We start from the raw sequence: 24,265 nt of genomic DNA on the forward strand, positions 1-24,265 counted from the left end.
GCAAGACACCTTTTTTGTTTTGGTGAAATAGAAAGGCAAAATCAAAAGGGGTGGGACTTTAACTTCATGGTCACATGATACAGCCAATCTGAAGCAAAGAAAGACAAAGATCATCCCATCATGTGAATGAAGAAAGAGTGTTGCTGGATTTTTAAAGCTGCAGCGGTTAAAAATTACTGACTGGAAAGATGAACATAGAAATGACGGTCGCTGTCAGGGGCCAAAATTCTTCTGCACATAATCAGGTTTCCATGTGTGATGGGATCTGGTGGTGTCAGGCGCTCAGATGACCGGACGTAATGCAAAAGCCTCGAGCATCACTTGTATTTTTTTAGTAATATGAAATAATATTAAAAAATATGAGTACAAAAAAATCAGGATAAAATGTGCAAACATTAGTAGATATAAGGTCTGAGGCAAAAACAAAATCTACACAATTATAAGACAAATCAAACTTCCTTTTGTTGTCATGGAGACCATTTCTAATGAGGTTTCATCTAACAGGATCAACTGAAGGTTCAGATGCATCTCTCAGCTCCAGGTTCAGGTCTTTGCTGGATTCGTTGTTATTTATTTATCACTTTCAGTCAGATCCTTCATCTCCTTGTCCTCCAACTATCCTCTTCCATAAAATGCTTGAATAGATTGAAGTACATTAGCAGTATGTCCTGAAAATAGTCAGAAGTTCAGGACTGGACTGAAATGGAGGAAAAATGAATTAAACGTCTAGAAGAAAAAATAAAAATAAAATATATTTCATGAGGAGTAAATAAAGAAATCGTATTAATTCATTCAGTTATGAAATATATGACATAAAAGTTACATCTCTTCCATAAGATGTAAAGAAGTTTATTTTGAAACGCTCTGCTTCCGGTTTGAGCCTGCGCTTGTTGCGTTGATCTGATGCGGGTCTGCTGCGGTGTGGACTCTCTCTCCAGTCAGTCCTTACTGGGCCGACCAGCTACGGTACCAGCCTGGCAGAACCAGAACCAGTGTTTACTGTACGTCAGAACGTCACTGTTGACGGAAAAAACGTGAAGCGTTATGACGTCATAAGTTTTCTTGTGAAAAGTTATGCATGCAGATGTTGCTGGATCCAGAAATACTGCAGTAAAAAACGTTTTATTGAAGATTATTCTCGCTGAAAAGACATTTTATCTTTGATAAATTTTTCTATGCTAGTTTTTTATGTGCTCACGTGAGGGTAGGACAGTTGTGACCGCGCGCATGGTGACGTGTTGCTTTGAACCAGACGTCCCGCCAATGGATTCTATTTCTTCTGGAAACCAAACTTAAATTATATAAACGACATGTATCGCTGACTGAAGCTGTCAGCATAATCCGGTCTTGTTTCTAAATGTCCTCCTACAATCTGAACCGCCAAGGTGAGGTCGCTCAGGCCCCGCCCCTCACCTGGTTGAAACTCTTCCTCCTGCAGGTGGTCCAGGGCATAGACCGTAAATGAAAGATGGACGGAGCCTCCGGCGGTTAAAAATGAAGCCGATGCAGAAGTACATAAAACTGCAGTTCCCCCTTCATCCACTAGGGGCTGCAAAACAGAGCAAATCCCCATAGACTACCATGTTAAAAAGACCAACTTCACAGCGGAAATAAACATGTTTACAACAGGAATAAACATGTTTACAGCCGGAATAAACATGTTTACAGCAGGAATAAACATGTTTACAGCAGAAATAATCATGTTTACAGCGGAAATAAACATATTTACAGCCAGAATAAACATGTTTAGAGCAGAAATAAACATATTTACAGCAGGAATAAACATGTTTACAGCAGAAATAAACATGTTTACAGCCAGAATTTTACAGTGAATTTTTTTCTAACTCGTCCGTTTAAAAGTAATTTAATCTTGAAATTCGGCATATTTAGGGGCGTTTCCTTTTGATTGACAGGTACCCAATCTCCCGCTTCAAGTAAGAAGAAGTAGAACAACCGCAGTTTTTAGCCGGTTAACAACATGACTTAGCTTTAGCCCGCTTACCTCCGTTAGCTGGTTAGCTCCTGTTATCTCCGGGTTAGCTCGGTTAGCCCTTAGCTACAGAAAGCTCGGAGTTCGCTCGATGTCAATCATCCACCATGACGCTCACAGCCCCCCTCTCAGCTCCACCTCTTTGCCCATATTTGTATTTTCCTGGTGAGACGACACGCATGCCCCTGCCAAGATGGTGATGGCAGGAACCGCCCACCGAGCTTTAATTCAGCTCTTCAGAAACCTACGGGTGACGTCACGGAGGCTCCGCTCATCTTTTTATATACAGTCTATGTAACAGGGTCAATCCGAGCTCCTGGTGCCAAGGCTCCCCTCTCAACCCTGGCTCTACCTTGGTGTTTACCAGTTTACATTCTGTTGTGGATGGTTGCCGCTCCAACCAAGCGGCAACGTCCGGCAGAAATGTTTAAACTGCAGTTCCCCCTTCATCCACTAGGGGCACCAAAATGGCGCCAATCCCCATAGACTCCCATGTTAAAAAGACCAACTTCACAGCAAAAATAAACATGTTTACAGCAGGAATAAACATGTTTACAGCAGGAATAAACATGTTTACAGCAGAAATAAACATGTTTACAGGTTTATTAGGTCAGGTTTACCTTCATGTGTGTGTTTTAAGATGCCATTTAATCTGGCTAACTTAGCTTTACCCTGCGTTAGCTGGTTAGCTCCTGTTAGCTCTCAGCTAAAAGCAGGTAAGAGTTTAATAAATGGCAATCATCCACCTCCACGCTCTCAGCTCCAACTCCTCATCCATTTTTGTATTTTCTGGGCGTGACGGCGGTCTGCCCACCGAGCTTCAGCTCTTTAAATACCTTCCACTGTCACGGATGCTTGGGAACACCTTGGATCCCACATGGGGATCTGGAGATGGTTGCAATGGATTGATAAAACCTCAGAAAGGACGAATCAGCCAAGTGTTTGGTGGTAAACAGCAATTATTTATTGAAACAAACTTAAAAAGAATAAGTACCAGATCTATTGCATTATTGAAGCATTTTGTTTCCGTAACGGGGGCAGCGAGGAGGGGGGGGAGGGGGTTACTCTACTGGTTTCTCTCCTGGAGGATGTAGTGAACACAAATATACAAGGAACATTCAGCTATCACAGATTGCACACCAGATACTGTAGTAAAGCAGTCTAATACAAGACCACCAAAATGATCCAGAATTTTCTTTTGTTTCCATCTCAGTTCGTCTGTACATTTTTTTTTCTTTTCTTTCTTTCCCATAAAGAGTACAAAAGTCCACCCGGAGTCGGGACATGATCGGCGGCTGTACACAAACCCGTTTGCCAGTCGCCCGCGGCAACTCGTCACAATGCCTCAAGGAAAAAAGAAATAAAAATAAAAGAAATCCAGAAAAAACAAACAACATGTACAATGATGCACTGACACAGAAAGTCAGCTGTGTTAATAAACATGCAACAAGTAACAAAACTTGCTGAAATCGCAGTAATCATTACAAAAAAAAATCTAAAACCAGTTATAATTGCATAAATACTTTGTACAGTTCATTTCTCTGCGGTGAGACACACCTCTCTGTTGCCACGACGACGTAAACCTGCTGGGTTTTTTTTGTTTTTGTTTTTCGTTTTGTTTATTTTACAAGGTGCAAAAAGGAAATCGTGATTGAGAAGCCGACTCGGCCGTTCAGCTGATGGCATGATTGCACACTCGGTTACAGTACAGAAACGGGAGGGGGTAAAGAGTGCATATTGTTACCTTTATTACTACGACGGGGTAAACTGTTGGGGGGGGGGGGGGGGTCTAAGTGGTCTAAAAGGTTTTCTTTCTTTTGCATGTTTGACACGGTGAGAAGTGGTGGGAAAACTGAAATCTATCAAATAAAAAAGTATGCAGCACTTGAACGCATCACTGTTGTTGTTGCCTATGAATCTGAAGAAGGGGGGGGGTTAACTTTAACATCTAACAGACATTTTTATCTCTTTAAAATGGTATTTGGACAGATTTTTGTGCTTGAGATGAACCCTGTACTCCCAGATCAAACCGTACTGTGAAGAATTTCTCGAGACTTTCAAAGAGAATCTTTTAAAGCAGTTTTCCGATTATCTGCAGGTGATTTCAAAAACCATTCCTGGAGACTACAGACAGAAACTAAAGGAAGCATGACTTCCAAACATATTAATATTGTACAAACGTATATTTTTAGAGAATGTTTTGCCTACTTTACGGTAGTTTTCAACTGTTTGCATGTTTTTTTTGTTCTGGCAGCATTTAAAGAATAAGAGTTGGCTGAAGACTTTTGACAGTACAGTCCTATCATTTATCAGCTAAAACAACAGAAAATTCGCATTCAATCATTTCACAGAATGAAAATTCCTCATTTAGTCTGAAAATGTCTCATATTTGCTTTTTAAAAATCACCTCATTTCATAAAATCCAAACAGATTTTTCTACATTTTACATTTAAATCCCTTTGACGTCGACAGGATTGTTTCAAACTGCAGGTAAAAACAACCAAAATCCAACTTTTCGGCCCGTTTTTCATGTTTTCTGAGCAGCATAAATCAAATCAGACGCAGATTACTCTGTTAAGAGAGTTAAACTTCACCATATACAGGTCAACATCTGAAGATGGATTTACGAAGTGGCTTTGAAATCTGGTTGGACTAGGTTGGTTGGAGGAGGGGGGAGACTGGGCTGATCGATGCAAATATCGATATCAATACCAAGGCTCGTGCTGTTTGATACTAGTGAGAGGAGAATGATATTTTTCTTGGGCTTCAGCAGGTTTTCCTTTTGTTTGGCTCAAAAACCTGATAAAATGTAATTATATTATGTTCTTATACTGATGTTTTATATTGTTTACAAACAAAAGACCTTAAATTAATGTTTCTTTCATTAAAAATGTTTTATGTAATAAAAAAAATTCATGCTGTTTTTAATCATGATCAAAACTGTGATCAATAATTCAGGTCAAAATCATTAATAGACTGAAAATCCAAGGAAAAGTATCGGTACTGGTATCAGTGATACTTGCCCTGGATTTACACGGTATCGATCGATACCGTTTGCAGTACTGCACAGCTGCAGGGTGGAGTCGCAACAGGATAAATAAAGACGTCCCTTTTCTACGTGCATCCAAGAAGCTGCGCTGACGGCGACACGAAATGCACAAGAAGGTAAATAAAAAAGAAAAAATGGAATGATATGTTTGAGTAAAATCCGAAATGATAACCTCCAGTCTTCAGAAAGCAGCAGCAACAACAACAAAACCTCACATGACGGATGTGATGATGACGGTTTGACATAAAATAACTCACATTTTTTATGTAAACAATGAAATGATCAGGAAATTATTCATTTATATCTATATAAAAAAAAAAAAGAGAGAAATAAAAAGTGATTTTTGCATAACGAGACCCACAGACGTTAAAAGTCGACATTCATCTCTCCGTGTTACTCTGGACTCGCCGTGACTTGTGACGCAGACGACACACAAGTTGTTTTTTTCTTTTCTTTTTAAAGCCGGGAGTGGTTAGTCACAACGCAAAGATACAAGCATGTTTTTTCTTTTTTTTTTCCCTCGTTGACCTTCGCTTTAGTTCTGTCCAGTTAAAAAGGCCGTGGAAGGTATTTACACTATAAACAAGTTTCTTTTCTACGTGGTGGAGGAGGAGGAGACCAAGCAAACATGGCGCTGATTGACTCTTTTACTTTTTTCTGTTTGCTTTCCTCCCCTGCTGAGATGGACAGTGGAGATTTATCCCATCCTGCTTTGTCGTTGCTATGGTTACTGGACGCCGGAGAGGATGAACTGGGAGGTTTTGGGTGATGTTGGAGGAGTTGGCGTTGGAGGCGTCTCAGTTTCTGCCGCCGTCGTCGACGCTTCGCTCGTGCTGAAGGTTGTAGTAACAGTTCTGACAAACCCGAACGGGAGACGAGATCTTTAGCCGCTTGATCTCAGACTGGAAGCGACTGCACCTGAAAAAAAAGGTGAGATGAGACGGACATTAAACTCAAATCATTCGCATCCAAACCGCTTCCCCTGTCCTCTGGAGCGCCTTCATGCCCGGACCTCTCTTGTTCTTGATGCACCCGATCCTCCTTGGGAATGTTTTCCATAAAACTGGATTCATCGCTACGCAGATGACACCCAGCTCTACCTGGCCAACAAATTCCCTTTCAGACTGTTTACAGGAGACAAGATCATGGTATTCTTATGACTCTCTGAAACCTAACTGTGATGAAACTGAAGTATATCTCAAAGGCACCAGATCCATCTTCTCCAAGATGAGCAACATTTCCACGAGCTGCGTTTCATTTTTCCACAAAATAAATGCAATATTTCGTTTTTTCGACCAACAACAACTGCGATTTCCAGGTGTTTCCATTGAACAGCGTTGAGCGGATAAGCCACGGTTTTTGTAAAATCTCGTCCATTTAACGAGATTTTATGAGAACTGCGACAAGGTAGCCACGTAGTGTTATTTTGAAGTTTTCTACTTCCTGCTGAGAATTCACGAACTTTTTCTCCCTCATTTTCTTTTCTAAAACTGAAATTCACTCTTGCTTGTTCTGCACCACGCCATCTTTTCCGGAAATGAACTGGTCACATGACCCCCCACGTCACGTCTGGGGATACGTAAATGCAAAAAAAGTGTTTCCGTTACACTTTTGCGATACGTTTCTATATGGAAACGTCTGACAAACCACCTCATGAGAGCGTAAAAACCTTTTAGCCATATTTGAGTATTTTCCAAATGTATGCGTTTTAACTAGTGGTTTTTTTTTTTTTTTTCTTTTAGTGACATTTAGTTTTTTGCGCAATTCTAGATGTCATGGAAACGTACCTACCGACAGCTACTCCATTTACTCCCCCCTCCCATGGGGTTAAGAGTCTGGGTGTCTTTTTTGACAGCAATCCATCATTCCAGTCCCTTAAAAACAAAGTCCCTCGTTCAGCTTCGTCCCGTCCACCTCTCACACCCAGTGGTTCCACTATTCTGGCCAACGCCATGGTTTCATCCCGTCTTTATTAATGCAACCGTCTTCTTATTGGTTCAAGTTCCTCTGTTAACTGATTCAAAACTCTGCAGTCCAAATTATTTTCCAAAACCCTTCCTGTCATATCATAGCTGTTCTGCAGCAACTCCACCGGCTTCCATTTTAATTAAGTCATTCATGTTCCGAACTACTTTCCAAACTAAGCTGGAGTCTATCCCGGCAATCACTGTGCGAGAGGCAAGTACACCCTGGACAGGTCACCAGTCCATATAAATATAATTGCTTTTTTTTTTAACCTTCACGGCCATTAACAACCTCATCCTTCTGCATCAACTCTCCCTCCCACCTGCTAGCTTAACCACCATAAGGTTGAAGAATTGGTTTTCCCTTTTTAAGGCCCGTTTATGTGTAACACTGAAATCGGATACACAGACGCAGGTTGGTTATGTCGGTAATTTGGTCCGTTTTCAAGGAGCTCATCCTATCCGTGGAAAATGGGGGAAAACCACCGGAAATTGGTGTGTTGGGTTGTATAGCTAGCACGCTAGCAGCGAAAGGAACAAACCAAAGGAGAAGAGGAACAGAAAGCAGATGATGCAAAAACTGCCAAATAAAAAGCACCTGAAGAAGAACAAGTTGGAAAAAAAACAAAAAAACTGTATGATTTTATTCTTCTTCGGGTGTTTTTGGGCAACTTCATCGTGGTGCATCAACGCTACCAACCGGTATCAGAACATGGAAGTGGACTCCGAACTGCCCTCTAGTGGACGAATGACTGAACTACAGCAATGCTAAAATACGCGATGAAGTGTGAAACAAATGTCTACGTTTCTGCCGTAGAGGAGCAGAAACGGGTCTTTTGAGCAGAATTATGAGACTGCTTTTACATATTTTAAATGATTTTAGGTTTATTTTTTCTGAACAGTGAAACTGGAGAGTCTGAAAAGCAGCTATAAACTATTCTTCTCTGCGTTTATCGTCATACTTTTGACAGAAGAGCTGCCCGCAGTTTCTGCAGTGGTGGCGTCGCTCGGTGAGGGAGAAGCGAACCGTGCAGCCGGAGCAGCTGTCCACCACCTCGTCCTTCACCCAGTGGTCGGCCGCCGAACGGCCGGGCTGGTCGCTCACCGACCAGCTGAACACTCTGCCGCGCCCGTCGCCGACCAGGATCTTACTGTGGTCCCTGCGGACGGAGAGGATGCAGGCGTTAGGGGGTGAAAAGAAACGGAGAAAAAAAGCTCTTTTGTTCGTCTGGTCTGACTTGGAGATGGCGAGGGAGGTGATCTCAGCCGGGTGAGCGTTGTCCTTGCGATCAAACGCCGTGTGCATGGTGAGTTTGCTCCTGAACACCAGCTGGCGTTCCCATCTGTAGCCTGGAAACACGCAAACAAACACACTGCCGTCAGATGGGAGGAGCAAACGGCTCCTCCTACAGCGCTCAGGTGAGAAACACCCACCTGCCCTGAGCTGGTTATACATCCGAGCCTCCATGACGGCGGAATGGAGCGGCTGGACCGCCGCGCCCTGGCCTGGGTGAGGAGGGTGAGGGTGGTGAGGGTGATGAGGGTGGTGAGCGGGGTGAGTGCCTTTGGTTTGACCCTCAGAGTAGTTGACGAACACGAATCCTTCCTTCTCGTCGATGCTCAGAGTGTCCGACCAGCGGTGAGAGTCGTCAGAGCCGCTGTCCATCGACCACGAGGCGCCGTTTCGGGCCGATGGACCTTCAGGTCATTAAATAAGATGGAAATAAATTTTAAAGTAAAAAGAAGAGGAGATCAGATCAGGGATTAGTCATGTAGTGACATAAAAATTCACAGAAATGATCAATAAATCAAAGGAGATGCAGAATCATTAAGCTAATCACTGATTTATGCAAAAATAAACCATCTGCTTTGTAGAATCATCCTTCAAAACATCCATTAAACCAGAAGCTTCATTACAAATACGACTTTTTAATCACCAGAAGAATCACAAGTAAAAATAAAAAGTAAATACTTAAGTATTACTTCAATAATAATAAACAGACAGACAAATAAAAGTAAATATTCATAAGTGAATAAACAAAAAAAAAACAAAATAAACAAACAAGCAGAGATAAAAATGGAGTAAACAAGCAAAAAAGAAAAAATATAAAATAAACAAGTAATTTATTTCATTTTCATTGCTTGTTTATCTATGAAACAAATAAAAAACAAATAAAGATATCAATAAGCAAACAAAGACAAATAAGACATAAGAAATTAAATAAACATAAATAAATATTTAAATGAATAATTAATTAAACAAACTAGAAAATAAAATAACAAATACATGAATAAATGAAAGTATTTTGGAGTCTATATAAAGAAAAAAATAGATTCAAAATAGATTTAACTACTTAAACTGATTTTATTTTGAAAAACAAATAAAAACAACTTAGTTTAATAATTAGAATTTTGACCAATAAAAATTAAATTAAACTAAGAAAAAACTCAACTCCAACATATAAACTTTTAAATCGAGTAATAATATTTTAATTCCGTTTGATTTCTTTATGTTTTTGTTTTAGGAGTCGGAAGTTAACTTCAGGAGATTCATCGTGACACAAACAGCGCAGCGTGAATTATCATGGGTTGTTCTCATCTTGTGAGGCGACTAAAACTAAAACCTGCAACACAGATTAAAATGGACGTTAAGCGTCAGATCGTACGACTACCTCGTGGTCTGTGGACGGTGCTGCCCGGCTGGCTGCCGCCGGTCGACGGGTTGCGTGGCGTTCTGGGTTCTTGACTCAAACTGGGCTCGTCTCCGTCTGACTCGCTGCTGTCCTCGTCTCCGTTGTGACTCTCGCCGCCCTCTGAGGATCCAGGAACAGTTTCAGAAAACTCATTTGTTGCTTCTGCTGCTCGCCGATTTTTCCCGGCGGACTCACCGATCTTCTCGTCGCCGCAGCAGTCGTGGACTTCGGGCTCCGCCGGCTCGGGGGCGGGGGTTTCTGGGACTTGGAGGAACTCCATTCTCCAAAACTAGCAGACAAAAATAAAGAAGCAGCGTTTAATCGGCGAGGCCTCGTGGCGTCCTGCGGGACGGAAAGACGTTCGGTTACCCTGACGACGCCGTCCGAGTGGCCGGTGACGATGACGTTCTGCGTGTCCCACTCGTTCATCTCGGACACGCAGCAGCAGAGGATCTGCTGGCTGCGGCCGGTGAAGGTGTTGGCGCTGGCGATGGGGCTGCCGTTGATGCTCCACACGTGGATGTAGGTCCCTGCACACGACACGATGTCCCCCTGCGCGCGCACACACACACACACACACACACACATTAATAACGCAGATTTTAAGCTAAAAAGCGTCGCGTTGGAGGAAGATTTCTCCTCCAACGCGACGCCGATCTGGATGACGCTTCCAGATCAACGTTTGCTGTTTTCTGATCAACATGAGTCGCATGTTGTTCTGTCAGACATCCAGGATTGTTAACTGGTTCCAGAGTAGATCCGCCATCAGATCCAGTCAAGCGATGCTAAATTTGACCATTTTCATAACAAATAAAAATACTTTCTCACATTTTCACGTCTCCTTCTGCCAAAATAAGATGTTTTAAATGATTTAAATCTGTATATTTAGGTAGTCAGATGTGTGTGTTTTCCTTTCTAACACCCAGAATTTATTTAATTATCAGAATTTAATCCACACAGATGAACAGATTTGATGTTTGGAGTAAAAATATCAGAAATATTTAAGCAAACATTTTCAGTAGGATGACGTGATAAAACATCTGATCTGTTCAGACATGTTGAGAAAACTTTGATTTCTCATCCCGAGCTGATTGATTGAAGAAGAGGTGAAATCTGAGCTCCAACCCACCGTCAGCTCATTGATGCAGAGGGCAGAGACGGGGGCCCGATGGCCCCGCAGCTGCGTGACGAAGGAAAGCTTGTTGAGGTCCCAGATGATGCAGGTTCGGTCTCTGGAGCCGCTGACCACGATGTGGTACGCCGACGACGCCGTCAGCGACGTCACGGCATCCGTGTGGCCGAGTAAAGCCTGGAGGACGAGAAGCCATGGAGTTTAACGGAGGTTTTCTCTGAGCTCAACTTTTTCCTGCTGCAACAGGAGCTTCATCAGAGTCCGCCGACCTGTTTGAGCGTCAGCGATTTGGCCCTCTCCTTGGACGTTCCCATCTCCCACACGCAGATGGCGGTGCTGGTGCCGCCGGTGATGACGAGCTTCGGGTTGGGACATATGGCGCAGAGGTTCTGACCCCACTCGGACAGACACTCGTACACCACCAGCGCCTGAAAATCAGAAGAAAATCAAGATTATTTTCTAAGATCAGACACTTTTTTTTTTTTAAATTTCATTTTTATTTCATGGACGCAAATCAACTTCCTGAAGCCAGTTTCCTAAAATTGGAGGATTTTAAAGCTCTAAAAGGGTTGGATCATTTTTTTCTCTTGATTTTAGTGTCAGACTCTGAAAGATCATCAGAAGGATCCACAATCTGTTGTCTCGTTAGCTTCAGGTAATTAACCTTCAACACGCTGCCGGTGTATGAACGCTCTGAAATACAGTAACACAGTTCGCTGTTGGTGAACTTTTAGGGCAACATTTAGAAGACAATGATGTGTCTGAAGGGGAATGTTTGAGTTATTCTTCATCAAAGAGATCATCGCTGTTCGTCCGCCAGACTAATGGGCGTGCAGACCAAGTAAAAGATGGAAAGGCGGACAGAGCAGAACGATCGAGACGTGTTGGTGGAACGCATCCCTGATATTCACCAGTAAAAAGTTCCAAAGAAAAACTGTTAATACATTTTTTTTGGTGTGTGGTTTTTTTTAAAAAAGAAATAAGCAAAAGAGAATGAAAAAGACGCGATGAACATGTTTTTTCATTCTTTATGACAACAATAAACAAGAAAGATATGTGCTGTTGAAACGGGTAGGCATGATGTTTTTTGTTTGTTTATAAGGAAAAAACGTAATTTTTCTGCAGTGTGATGAAGGTTAAATCAGAGCAGGGACGTCTGGAGTTGGTCCTCCAGGCGCTGCAGGTTTTCCTTGTTTCTGACACACCTGGCTCACATAAATCAGACCCAGCAGCCTGCGAAGTTCTGCTCAGTGACTGATTCATTTAAATCAGGTGTGTTGGAGCAGGGATACATGGAAAACCTGCAGGATTGTGGCCCTCTAGGGGCGGATCGGGACACCCCGGAATCAGAGGATGCAGCGTGTTGTCAAGAAGAGATGGTGAGCAACACCTCTAATGTCAGAAATATCTGGTTAAAGTTTCCTTCTTCATCTCTGAAAAGCAGCAAATAAAAAGAATAAACGAGAAAAGCACAAAAGTAAAGAACAAACAGGCAAACAGGCAGATTCAGACGCCAGCAAACACATGACCTCCTGTCTGGAGATAATGTAGTTAAATGTCAAAAACACTTTTTAAAACGTTTGTTTTATGTTTTTTATTTTTTTTCTAATGTTTTATTCTTTATATTATTTATAACGTTTATTTCATATTTAACTTTTTTTTTTTTAAAAATGTTAATTTATTCGTTTTTTTCTAACATTTTATTCTTATTATTAATAAATTTCATATTTAACTTTTTTTTAAACATTTGTTTTATTTTTTAATTTTTTTCAAACATTTTATTCTTTTTATTATTTTTAACATTTATTTTATATTTATTTAACTTTTTTAAAAACATTTATTCATTTCATGTTTTAATTTTTTCTAATGGTTTATTCTTTATATTATGTATAACTTTTACTTTATATTTATTTACCTTTTTTTAAAAAAAACATTTATTCATTTCATTTTTACATTTTTTTCAATGTTTTATTCTTTATATTATTTATAACGTTTATTTTTTAACTTTTATTATTCTGTTATTTATTTAACTTTTTAAAAAAATGTTTATCCTGCTTTTGAAAAGGAAGAAACAGAGAAATCATGGTGAAAGATGGAGTTTTATGAAAAAGACATAAAACTAAGGTTAAACAAGCTGAGATTTCTAAACTGACTTTATTTACTAAGTTTATTTCCAAAATAATTAAATTATTATGAATACAAAATGTAAATATAAAATGTTATATCTAAAGCTAATTTCCATTTTTAGCTCCATAGCAGGCAAACAATAAAACAACAGGCGGAATAATAAGAGAAGGAGATTAAAGGACAAAACAGTATTAATTATAATAAAAGAAGAAATACAGAAATAATGTTCATATCAGGCCAGAAGGAGGATCCCATTAATTAGGATCTAAACTGGGATGTTAACGTGTGTTAAACATCCAGTTTTACTGCATATTATCCTGTTAGTCACAAAATAAAGCACCATCCTGTTGCCAACAGCAGGATAGCAGAGTGATCTGTCAACTCCTGTAATATTTTCACTAGAAAAATGAACTATGACAGACTTTTAACTGTTTTAATCCCAGTTTTCCCACAAGCAGAAGTTTTAAAAATCCTCTAAATGTATGAAAGTTATTGAGATTTGAGACATTTTTGTTTAAAAAGCTCCAATAAAGGCTTTCTGTCCCATCAGGTGGAGCTTATCTGCAATTCCTTCCAGACACCAGCAGGGGGAAACGTTGCCTTTCGTCATGTTCCAACATTGACTGGTTTCCATCAAGGTGACATTAGTGGTTCCAGCTGGAAATCCACAGAACCCTGAAAGTCCTGACTCAGCATCTCCAAAAGACTAAACCAGCTCAGGTACTTTAATAAGTGACGCGTGTCAGGGGTTAAAACAGGAGATGAGTGAGTTCAGATCTCTGAGGAAGCTGCTCACCTTGTCGGACTCGTAGTTCGCCAGACGGCAGCTAAGGTCGGCGTAGCCCCAGGCAAAGGTTTTGCTCCATGTGGGCGGAACCAAGACTTTGTTTTGCTCCACAGCGAGGATGCCCTTGTCGGTGCACACAATCTGTCCCACGGGCTCCTTCAGCTCTGGATGGGGTAAAAACCACGGCAGTGTGAGAGCGCTGAGAGGGAAAAACCTGGTTATGAACGGGAGATCAGTATCCATGATGTAGGGGTCTGCACGCAGCTATTTGGAACTTCCAGCACGGCTCTTAAAGACATAAAGAACCAGTAATACCAGTAATACTTCATATTTAATCTGGTTTTCTTGTGATTAGTTTGGAAACTACAAGCTTGTGTTCTTTTACATAAACATCTCCTTCTCACAGAAAAAAAATCATCTAAACAATTTAAATCACTGTTTTATTTTTAACCCTAAATATAGAAAAAAAACTTTAGTTCTTCAACACTGACAACAAATTTCCTGTTGTAGATATATGAAATACAGAAATATCAGCAGTTTTTGTCATCCTAGAGGAGAGCTGCTCATCGGCTTTTGAACTGATTTAAATGCTGCTCAGTTGTGAGGGACTTTGTGTCAGCTGGAAACTACAGATCGACTGAAAATGACACTTGGAGTTCTCCAGGGCGCCATGTTGGGGCCCCGACGATTCAGCAGCTACATGCCCCTAAGATTAAAGAAACAAACGGCATGATTATTACGCCGATGACACCCAGCTCTATCTTACTGTCCCAAACATACAAAGTTTCAGTATGTGCCTAAGTCTGCTTGGATGTTACTGAGCTTTCTTCAGCTAAATAAATCAGAAATTATTGTCTTTGGAACCGAAGATGAAAATCCAAAGATTACTGTCAAGTTTCCACCAACAATGTCAAAAACAACAAATCAAGTTAGAAATCTGAGCTCAGTTTTAACAATCCATAGGAAAGCAGGCACAAAATCAGCCTTTTAGCAGCTGAAGAATAAATCTTTAACAAGATGTCTCTGAACCATAGACTGTACATAAAAGATGGGCGGAGCCTCCGTGACGTCAAGCGTAGGTTTCTGAAGAGCTGAGTTAAAGCTCGGTGGGCGGTTCCTACCATCGCCATTTTGGCAGGATCAGGCGTGTCGTCTCGCCCGGAAAATACAAACATGGGCAAAGAGGTGAAGCTGAAGAGGGGTTGGATGATTGACATCTAGCGAACTCCACCTGCTTGTAGCTAGACGCTAACTGAGCTAACCAGCTAACAGAGCTAAGTGGGCTAAAGCTAAATCACGCTGTTAACCGGCTAAAAACTACAGTTGTTCCTCTTTCTAGCAGGAGAACTGGAGACTGGATACCTGTCAATAAAAAGCACACGCCCCTAAATATGCTGAAATTAGTGACGAAATTACTTTTAAATGGAGGAATTAGAAAAAAATTCACGACCCCCACAGTTGTCATAAAGGTAAACCTGACCTATTAAACCTAAAATGTTTTTGTACCAGGCTGTAAACATGTTTATTTCTGCTGTAAACATGTTTATTTCTGCTGTAAACATATTTATTTCTGCTGTGAAATTGGTCTTTTTAACATGGGAGTCTATGGGGATTCCCTGTTTTGGAGCCCCTAGTGGATGAAGGGGGAACTGCAGCTTCTGGCTTCACTCTAACTGCAGGAGATCGCTGCTTGGTCTCTACATGGTTTGAAACAAACATATTCATGCTCTGTTTTCAGTGACAAAGTGTTAAACAGTGGAAACTAGCTAAGCTAGAACAAAAAGTTTGTTCAGTAATTCAGTCTGCCTTTAAAGAAAAGGTTTTATATCTGAGATGTGCGTCTTGTACCTTTAACCGGTGCAAGAGAAGGTCTAAGATTGTCCAGATGATGGAAGAAGATCTTGTCGCTGTTTGAGTTGGGAGGAACACCCGTTGCTTCACCGTTGGCTTTGCTGCGTACCCGTTTAGGAGGGTGGGGCTTCTTAAAGAGCTGAAACACACACCAACAACAGTGAGACCTCTTTATCCACCAGAGCAGGCAACTGTGAATATTCTGCATGAAGATCGACGCCCAACCTGTTTGGGGATTTGTCCGAAGTTGTTGATGAAACCGATGGTGGCAGTTTCTTTGAGCGGGTCGTTGATGTTGTAGATGTCCACCTGACCCTCGTAGAACAGGTGGTGGAAAACGTTCACCGCCTCCACAGCTGGAGGACCCTGCTGCTTGTAGCCGAAGATTAGGTCGATCCATTCGTGAAGGTGGGCGGAGACGTAGTCGCACTCCAGCGCCTGAAAACGGAGCGGAGGGAAAATGCTCCACGGTTGAGGTTCATTTAAAACTTGTGGCTGTAAATGCGATGCGTGGGTTTGTTTTCTACCTCTCGGTGAACTCTGATGAACTCCCGAGGGTCGCCCTTGGCCCACGGTGGGAGGATAACGTCGCCCAGCTTGGTGCCGTTCTGCTTGGCGCCTGGTACGTCGAGCAATGAATGAGAGACATGACAGTTTATTCACTCAGATACTTTTTTGAGCCGTAGATATCCAAACCCTCCCAATACCGACCCAGGTCGAAGTTATTGGAGTTGAGCAGGAACTCGGGTAGGTAGAAGAACTCCGGGATGAGCTCCTTGACGTCGGCCATGTTGTGTTTGGAGGCGGAGAGCCAAGCTTCACGTACGCTGTGAAACATTCGGTCCGCCAGGTCAAAGTGACCTCCCTGGCGATCAAACACACAGGAACTGGTTTTCATCTTGTTTTTATGTGGACTCGTTCGTCTACAAGCAGTCTTCACAAGAAGCTGAGACTCATTTTCCATCAAACTTTAACTAAAAAGCATTTATCTACCGCTTTCCAATGACCTTCATGGAAGGAAAAAGGCTACGCACAAAAAAACTGCGATAAAATCATCAAACCTCAATAGTTTCCTGATATTTTCCTCAAAATTCACTTCAACAACTTCAGACCTGCTTAAAAACATTCAACTTTAGGATTTCAAGTTTTTAAATGTCAGTTTAGTTATTAAAAATCCCTCATAAACATGATTAATTTTCTACCTAATAAATTTCAAGGGGAATGAGACTTTGGTCTTGGATTTGACAAAGATTGGCAGCCAAACAGATTAGATTGCATTTGTATTGTTTATGTAGCATCTGACCCTCCCACTGGAGACCTTCGTGGCCAAAATGTCCCATTGACTTTCATTAAAATTACATATTTTGGTCGTAGTGTCATTACGGTATAAAAGGACAAATTCTTTATTGTTTAAATTTCTTTGTGTTGACAAAATGGTGACATTGAACATTTTACAGGATTCCAGCAGACTGTACTATTGTCTTACTTTAAGCAGAAGGAGGAGGTTGTTGTGTTTTTGCCAGTTTTAACTGAGCTGTACCACAAAGGTGCCAAGAGGGATTTGTTTCTTGTGTTTATGTGAATTAGTTCATCCATCTTCAGCTGCTTATCCGGGGTCGGGTCGCGGGGGCAGCAGCAGGGAAGCCCAGACTTCCCTCTCCCCAGCCACATTTGCCAACTCTGCGGGGGGGTCCCGAAGTGTTCCCAGGCCAGCCGAGAGATATAATCCCTCCAGCGTGTCCTGGGTCTTCCCCGGGGTCTCCTCCCAGAGGGACGTGTCTGGAACACCTCACCAGGGAGGTCCAGGAGGCATCCTGACCAGATGCCCGAGCCACCTCAACTGGTTCCTCTCGATGCGGAGGAGCAGCGGCTCTACTCTGATCTCCTCCCGGATGACAGAGCTCCTCACCCTATCTCTAAGGGAGAGCCTGGCCACCCTGCGGAGTAGGGCTGGGCGATATGACCTTTTAGTAATATCCCGATATTTTTATGACCTGTCACGATATACGATATATATCTTGATATTTACCTTAGCCTTGAATGAATGCTTTGGTGCATACAATCACATCAGTAAGATGATTTTGTGTCTCCATTAAAACATAATTGCTCATACTGCATTAAAATATGCTGATTTTAAACATTCATGCCAAAAGGATGAAATTGTAACGAAGCAAACTGATCAAAACCGTATTTATTGAACAGTTAAAGCAGTGGCAGAAACATGTCATTTTAAAACAAAATAAAGTGACTTTGCATGATGTAATAAATGCAACGTATGAAAATAGGTGCTCTAGGGGGGACTTTTCAAATGATGAACTATTATAAGGCTTTGCTTTATGGATACGTTTTTGAGTTGTCGTGTATTTTTTTAATGGCAGAGTTTAGCGTAGAAATCAGTCTTATAATCCAGGCAGAATGTCCTCGTATCGTCGCCAATAAACGGCTTCAGCCAGTTTTTAATTCAGGATTTGATTCCCACTGCTTTCTGTACTTTCTAGAGACATGACGAGCTAGATAAATATGCTTGTGTCACACACACAGTGGACGAGGTGAGTAAGTGACAGAGGTTGTGAATGTAATCAAATAGAATTAATTATTTTTGCGTGACTTGAAAAACTTTGTAATTTACGTGCCACTCTGTAATCCAGAGCGGGATCAGTGGCGGATTTGGCTGTTCATTGTGACTGTAGGTGGAGTCGTGCAGGTGTCCTCTCTGCTCCTCTGACTGGCTGCAGCTGCAGCCGGAGCGACTGAGTGCTTTAGGACGGGGAGAGACTCTCGTTCTGACAATAACTTTACAATATGCGCTTTAAAGTCAGTCGCCAAAACGCCAGGAAAGTCTCCAGTAACTCCTGTAAAAGTCGCTAGATTTGTCGCTTTTCACAAAAAAAGTCGCCAAATTTAGCGAGAAAGTCACCAAGTTGGCAACAGTGGCTCCACGCTGCCTCTCATGACGGAGCACGTAGCTCACGTTATGTACGTAACGAGGTGCGCTTGCTTTAACTCTCTGTGCAAAGCGGTGCAGAGTTGAGGAGGAGTGAGAAAACCCCGCCCACAGCTAAAAACACCTGCGTGACAACAGGATACTCGAATATGATGAATATAGGCATTTTCTATATTGCACAGGTGACTAGCCATGATATATCCAGTATACACGATACATCACCCAGCCACCCTGTGGAGGAAACTCATTTCAGCCGCCTGTATACGAGATCTCGTTCTTTCGGTCACGACCCACAGCTCATGACCATAGGTGAGGGTAGGAACGTAGATCGACTGGTAAATCGAGAGCTTCGCCTTCTGGCTCAGCTCCTTCTTCACCACGACAGACCGGCGCAGAGTCCGCATTACTGCAGACGCCGCACCGATCCGTCTGTCGATCTCACGCTCCATCCTTCCCTCACTCGTGAACAAGACCCCGAGATATTTAAACTCCTCCACTTGAGGCAGGACCTGACTCCCGACCCGGAGAGGGCAATCCACCCTATTCCGGCTGAGGACCATGGTCTCAGATTTGGAGGTGCTGATTCTGAATTAGTTTCTGATTGTTTAAATATTGATCAGATGTTGATTTAGAAATGATTTCACACGTACGACATAAAAAAGATCTGAAGATGTTCAAGTAGATGTGAGACACTAGATTAATGCCACTAGCCAAAATAATCAACAAATGAACAAAAACAAACAATAAAATAAACCATAACGGGTAAAAACCCAGCGGTAGACACGAGACTTGACCAGCTTTAGTGCCGAGACAAAAACTAAGTGGGAAGAAAAGGTGAGGATCAAACCTGAAGTCTGAGGAAAATCTGCGTGAACGGCTCCATCCGGACCAGATAAGAGGCCACAATCATGGCTGATGAGTAGTGGGTGCCGTAGTGGTATGCCGGGGTTTCTCCTGGGATAACACACGTCACAGTTACACACCGCTTTCTTCCCAAAGCGTAAAAACTATCACTGAAATGTAGTGCATTGGCTTCTCTCTGCAGTCTCACCGTTGGGGTCTTCCCAGTCCTTGTACCGCTTCTTGTACTGCGTCAAACGGTCGTCGGTCTGGGCGCCCATCGGCTTAGCGAGGTTACGGAATGTCTTTGGGTTGCTGAGGTCCAGTTCCTGATCACCAAACACGACACAAAACATGAGCACAACTCGATTCCAGCAGCTCGTTCAAGATGATCCGCTAGGAGACTCTTCGCTTACCTCCGAATCAAAATCGGCCAAGATCCAGGGGAAGACGGGGTACTGCATGAGGTCGTTGTACGAGCGTCCTGCCAGCGTGTTCAGGTGCATCAGGTACTGAAAGTTGCTTATCTCTCCCCGCTGGGAAACAATGGAAATGTGTCAGGCATGCTTTGGGTCTGGACACAGAGATGATTCTTGTGTTGAGATCAGCAGAAAGGTCTTTACCTCCCATCGTTGAGTCACGGACTTCTCCCCGACCAACGTGCTGAGCAGACCAGACCTGACCGACGCCAAGACAGAAAAATAAACTGCATTTTTCTCTCCTTTGGTCAATAACTTAAACATTTAGAACCAAACTGTTTGCATTGTTTATGAAGATGTGTATAAAGTTGAAGATGAAAACGTTGAAGCAAAACCAGGGAGCTAGAAGACGTTTTCTAGACAAAAGGGAGGTACGCGGTAGAACTGAAGGTGTGTTGGAGACTATGTGGTCAGGAAGGGGTGGACCACTCACACATATTCTTGAAATGCCAAAAACTTTGAGCATATTAGGAGGAAGTTTGGAAAGTAATGAAGGAAGTGTTAGGTTATGAACTCCCCAGAACAGGACTGGTGCTATACCTAGGAAACCTGACAGAAGAGAAAATCCAAGGTGAGGACATATATCTAGTAAAAGGCCCTGTTAGCAGCCAGCAAGAAAACTATCACTAGAGAATGGTATAAAACCGAACCACCTACAAAGGAGCAATGGCTGGAAATAGTGGAGGAAATATATGAAATGGACAGACTAATGCATATACTGAGGATACAGGAGGGGAAATTTGATTCAAAGTGGGGGAAGAGGGTTGAATTTAAAAAAAAAAAAAAGAAAGAGGGGGCATGACACCATAAATTCAGAGACGTAGCTTAAGATCAGGGCAATACCACTTATTAAGAGTAGAGAGCACTCCCATGTCATTAGAATATTTATTCATTTCTTTTCATTAAGTTACTTTGTTGATAATGTTAATCCAACTAGACATTGTATTGTTGTTGTGACAAAAAAACTCAATAAAAACTTAAGTGACAAAAAAGAAGACGTTTTCCTTGATGCCTGAGAGAAAATCTGTATTCTACCTTCAGAAAACAAAGGGGTGAGGTCAAGTCAAGGCTCAAAGTGGAGTTTAAACCTGAGCATAGAGGATGTTATGCTACATGCAGGAGGCCTACCCCTGTTCCACGCTGGTGTTGGGCCTCTGGCCTGAAACCGACTCCGAGCTGTCAGCCAGCGAAGGCACCACGGCTAAAAACCTGCAGGGAATCAAACATCTGGATTGGTAAAGTCACACCGTCATGCTGCGTTGCATTACAGACTCCAGCTGTGATTATGAAGACATCAAGTCACTTATTAATTCTTAAACTTAGCAGCAGCTCAGCGACACGTGGACCAGTTTACATTCAGACCCGATACCTCTGGTAAACTTTGTTGCGGACCCCTTTCTGGAAGGCCAGCAGGTAGTTTCTTCCATCAGCTGAGAAGACTTCCACTGCCATCGGCTGCAGGAGGAAACATGACAGGATGTTATCTGAGACGAACCCATGCAGAAGCTGCTGTGAAGTCCCGATTCGCCAGTCTAAGCTAAAATCTGCTGAATGTGAAGTTCATGTGAAGATGCAACGTTTTTCTCTTTCCTTCTGCTGTGTGGGCTTGTAGCTCTGCAGAGTCCAGCTTTTTCTGCTGTCATTGAGCCACATCACAAAGCAACACGTTTAACTGCATGTTTCAGGATTTTCAGATTCTTTTAGTGACTTTTAAATGTCTTAAAGGTCTTGGGCCTTCTTATTTATCTGACATCCTTTTAAGATATGAGCCCTCACAGACCCTGAGGTCTTCTGATACCGGCCTTTTACATGTTCCTGAAGTAAGAACCAAACCTTACGGTGAGGCCTCTTTTCATCGATATGGTCCCAGTCTGTGGAACAGCCTGCCGGAGAACCTTATGGCTGCAGAGACCCATGATTTTTTAAAAAAGAAGCTCAAGACCTTTTCAGTTTAGCTTTTAGATGATCTTATCCAGTTTTTAGTCTATGTAAGGATTATTTATTTATTATTGTTGTTCAATTTTACCTGTTTATTTCTATCTGATTTTATCACTTTATTTCTTAAATATATTTTTTTTTGCACACTTTTATCGTGTATTTATTTATTTAATTTGTGTTCTTAGCTGCTTCCTTGTAGGTCTTGGTCTTGTTTGATCTTAAGTTCTGTTACTTCAGTGTTTTCCTCATGGGGATCCAACATGCTGGGGGCCTTGCCTACTCAATTTGCCGGGTTGTTGCTATGGGGATGGCCTCTGGCAGGTCGGCCCTTGCATTGCAGCCATTTGGCTGTGGTATGGATCGGGGCCGTTCCAGTAGTGACACACCCTATGGTTATGGGCTGCCTGGCCCCGTGGTGTGAAAGGATCCCCAGGATATCGTTTCCTCACAGTTTGCCAAGCCAGATGTTAACTCTTTTATGTTTATTCTTTTAATTCTATTATTATTGTCTGTTAAAGAGACAGAAGACTATTTTAGAAGCTTTATCAGGCAACATGGGATTGGGGTGTGTCAGTGTGTGTGTGTGTGTGTGTGTGTGTGTGAATGATTATGTGTCTATTTGTTTTGCTTTATATGTCAAGCATTTTGAGCTGCTTTTTGTATGAAAGGTGCTATACAAATAAACTTTGATTTGATTTACATAAGGCCTCAACAGGGATGTGCGTTACAAACAGAAACAAAAAGCTTCTGAATGATCGGCCAATCAGCTGAGAGTTTAGAAGAAACAAATGGTTAAAAATATGAAGGGAATTTAAGGTCTTTGAATGTGCATGTTGTGGGCGGACGGTGTCTACATGCTTGCTCACCTGCAGCAGGTAGCGTCTCTTGTGGACCTCCTTAATGTCCTCATAAGCGAAGATGCTGCAGGTTCTCTTCAGCTGGCTCTGGCCTTGTCTCGCTCCTCTGGGGATGATGGCTTCATGCAAACTGGACAGACAACACACAATGATCCACTTAGAAACTTTTCGTTCAGTATCGAGTATTTTCATCCTTACAGGGACATTCCGAAACATTTTCTGTTGTCTACTGTCGATATCTGCCTGTATATATGCTATCGTTGGTGTTTTATGACCTTCGCTGTTGGCACGATGAATTATAGATGTGTTTATATGTACAGCAGACAGTCAGTGGCCATAAAAGTCTGCCGTGTTGAAACTACAGCTGCTGTGAAGGGACAAACAGCCTCAACGTTTCCCTGCGGGGTGCTTTCGACCAAACAAGCTGGAAAAGCTGTTAAAATGTCTTTTATAAAACTGCAGAAGCAGCGCAGGAACAGTTTTCACCATCAGCAAGAAAGACAAGCAAGGTAGTGTGGCTGGAGCATCGAAAAGAAGTAGTCGGCTCAACGTGGAGCTAGACTTCCTCAGGCAGAAAGAGCTTGGAAAGGGACTGAAGTTGCAGCTCTCTCCTGCCTAAATTAGCCTAAAGCTAACTGGTTTCATTGGTTAAACAGTGTTGCTTGTTACCATGGCAGCGTAACAGGAGATCCTGCTAAAACACACCAGCATCGTTGCTACAGAAGTGGATGTTTATGTGGTTTCAGCAACTTTTTGTGGCAGTAAATGCGAGAGGGTCTTGGCTGCAGCCTGTAGAATGAGGCGGGGCTGGATATTGGGAAGGGTTGGACGTCCAACCCGGGCCCCCTTAAAGTTTTGATTGGATTAAACCTAACCCTAACTCTAGCCATGCCCATTTTACATCCAACCCCACCCATTTTACATCCAACCCCACCCATTTTACATCCAACCCCACCCATTGGACGTCCAACCCCAACCAATATGCAGCCCTGCCCCATTCTCCAGGCTGCAGCTGGGGGTCATTGGTAAATGCATCTTATAAATCCTCCACAGCAGCTTTTAGTCTGGCTCTACCGACACCAAACGCTGCTTCAGCCGCCAGATTTCACCACACATGTTGTTACGTGTGAAACATTGAATAGCAGAAGTTGGAGTTTTGATCGTGAGTCGTCTCCATGCAGTAAGTTTGTTCTAAATTGCTCCATGAAGTACGAGAAGACGTGGTTTCATCAGGCTTTTTAAACCTCGCCGGCTGCTATTGTTGTAACAGATGTTGGAAAACACACATTAATAGTTAAAATGTGAGACATAATTTCAGCGCTAGATGGGAGGAATTAGTATTTTATGTCCCTTTAAGGCGGGGGTGTCAGACTCCAGTCCTCGAGGGCCAGTTTCTGGCAGGTTTTTGTTGTTTCCCTGCTCAAACGCACCTGATTTAAATCAAATGGATCCAACTGCTTCTTGCCAACCTGTTTATTTCAGTCAGGTGTGTTGAAGCGTGGAGACAACAAGTCCTTCAGCACTTTAATACTGAAACAAAATTACCAGAAATAAGTTTTTCTCTAAATAAAACTAAAGCAAACATTTTGCTTTTTATTTCTCAAACTTAAAGAG

The 24,265-nt window shown here is 42.2% G+C and overlaps 1 protein-coding gene across 1 annotated transcript in view; it reads right to left on the reverse strand.

Moving 5' to 3' along the window:
• Window positions 1-2,940: 2,940 nt before the first annotated feature.
• The window catches only part of wdfy3 (WD repeat and FYVE domain containing 3), a 137,567-nt gene continuing 116,242 nt past the window's right edge, over window positions 2,941-24,265 (reverse strand). Inside the window, 21 exon segments of the mRNA XM_079252111.1 lie at window positions 2,941-5,957; window positions 7,966-8,163; window positions 8,242-8,353; window positions 8,438-8,701; window positions 9,676-9,816; window positions 9,892-9,985; window positions 10,066-10,248; window positions 10,826-11,005; window positions 11,098-11,256; window positions 13,752-13,906; window positions 15,591-15,732; window positions 15,819-16,031; window positions 16,121-16,212; window positions 16,305-16,458; window positions 19,385-19,491; window positions 19,589-19,706; window positions 19,794-19,913; window positions 20,001-20,055; window positions 20,985-21,065; window positions 21,226-21,311; window positions 22,661-22,781. Coding sequence (XP_079108237.1) covers window positions 5,837-5,957; window positions 7,966-8,163; window positions 8,242-8,353; window positions 8,438-8,701; window positions 9,676-9,816; window positions 9,892-9,985; window positions 10,066-10,248; window positions 10,826-11,005; window positions 11,098-11,256; window positions 13,752-13,906; window positions 15,591-15,732; window positions 15,819-16,031; window positions 16,121-16,212; window positions 16,305-16,458; window positions 19,385-19,491; window positions 19,589-19,706; window positions 19,794-19,913; window positions 20,001-20,055; window positions 20,985-21,065; window positions 21,226-21,311; window positions 22,661-22,781 — 2,896 coding nt within the window. The 3' untranslated portion in view covers window positions 2,941-5,836.

The sequence above is a fragment of the Telmatherina bonti genome (genome assembly GCF_933228915.1).
Source record: "Telmatherina bonti genome assembly, chromosome: 13".
NCBI classification, from domain to species: Eukaryota; Metazoa; Chordata; class Actinopteri; order Atheriniformes; family Telmatherinidae; genus Telmatherina; species Telmatherina bonti.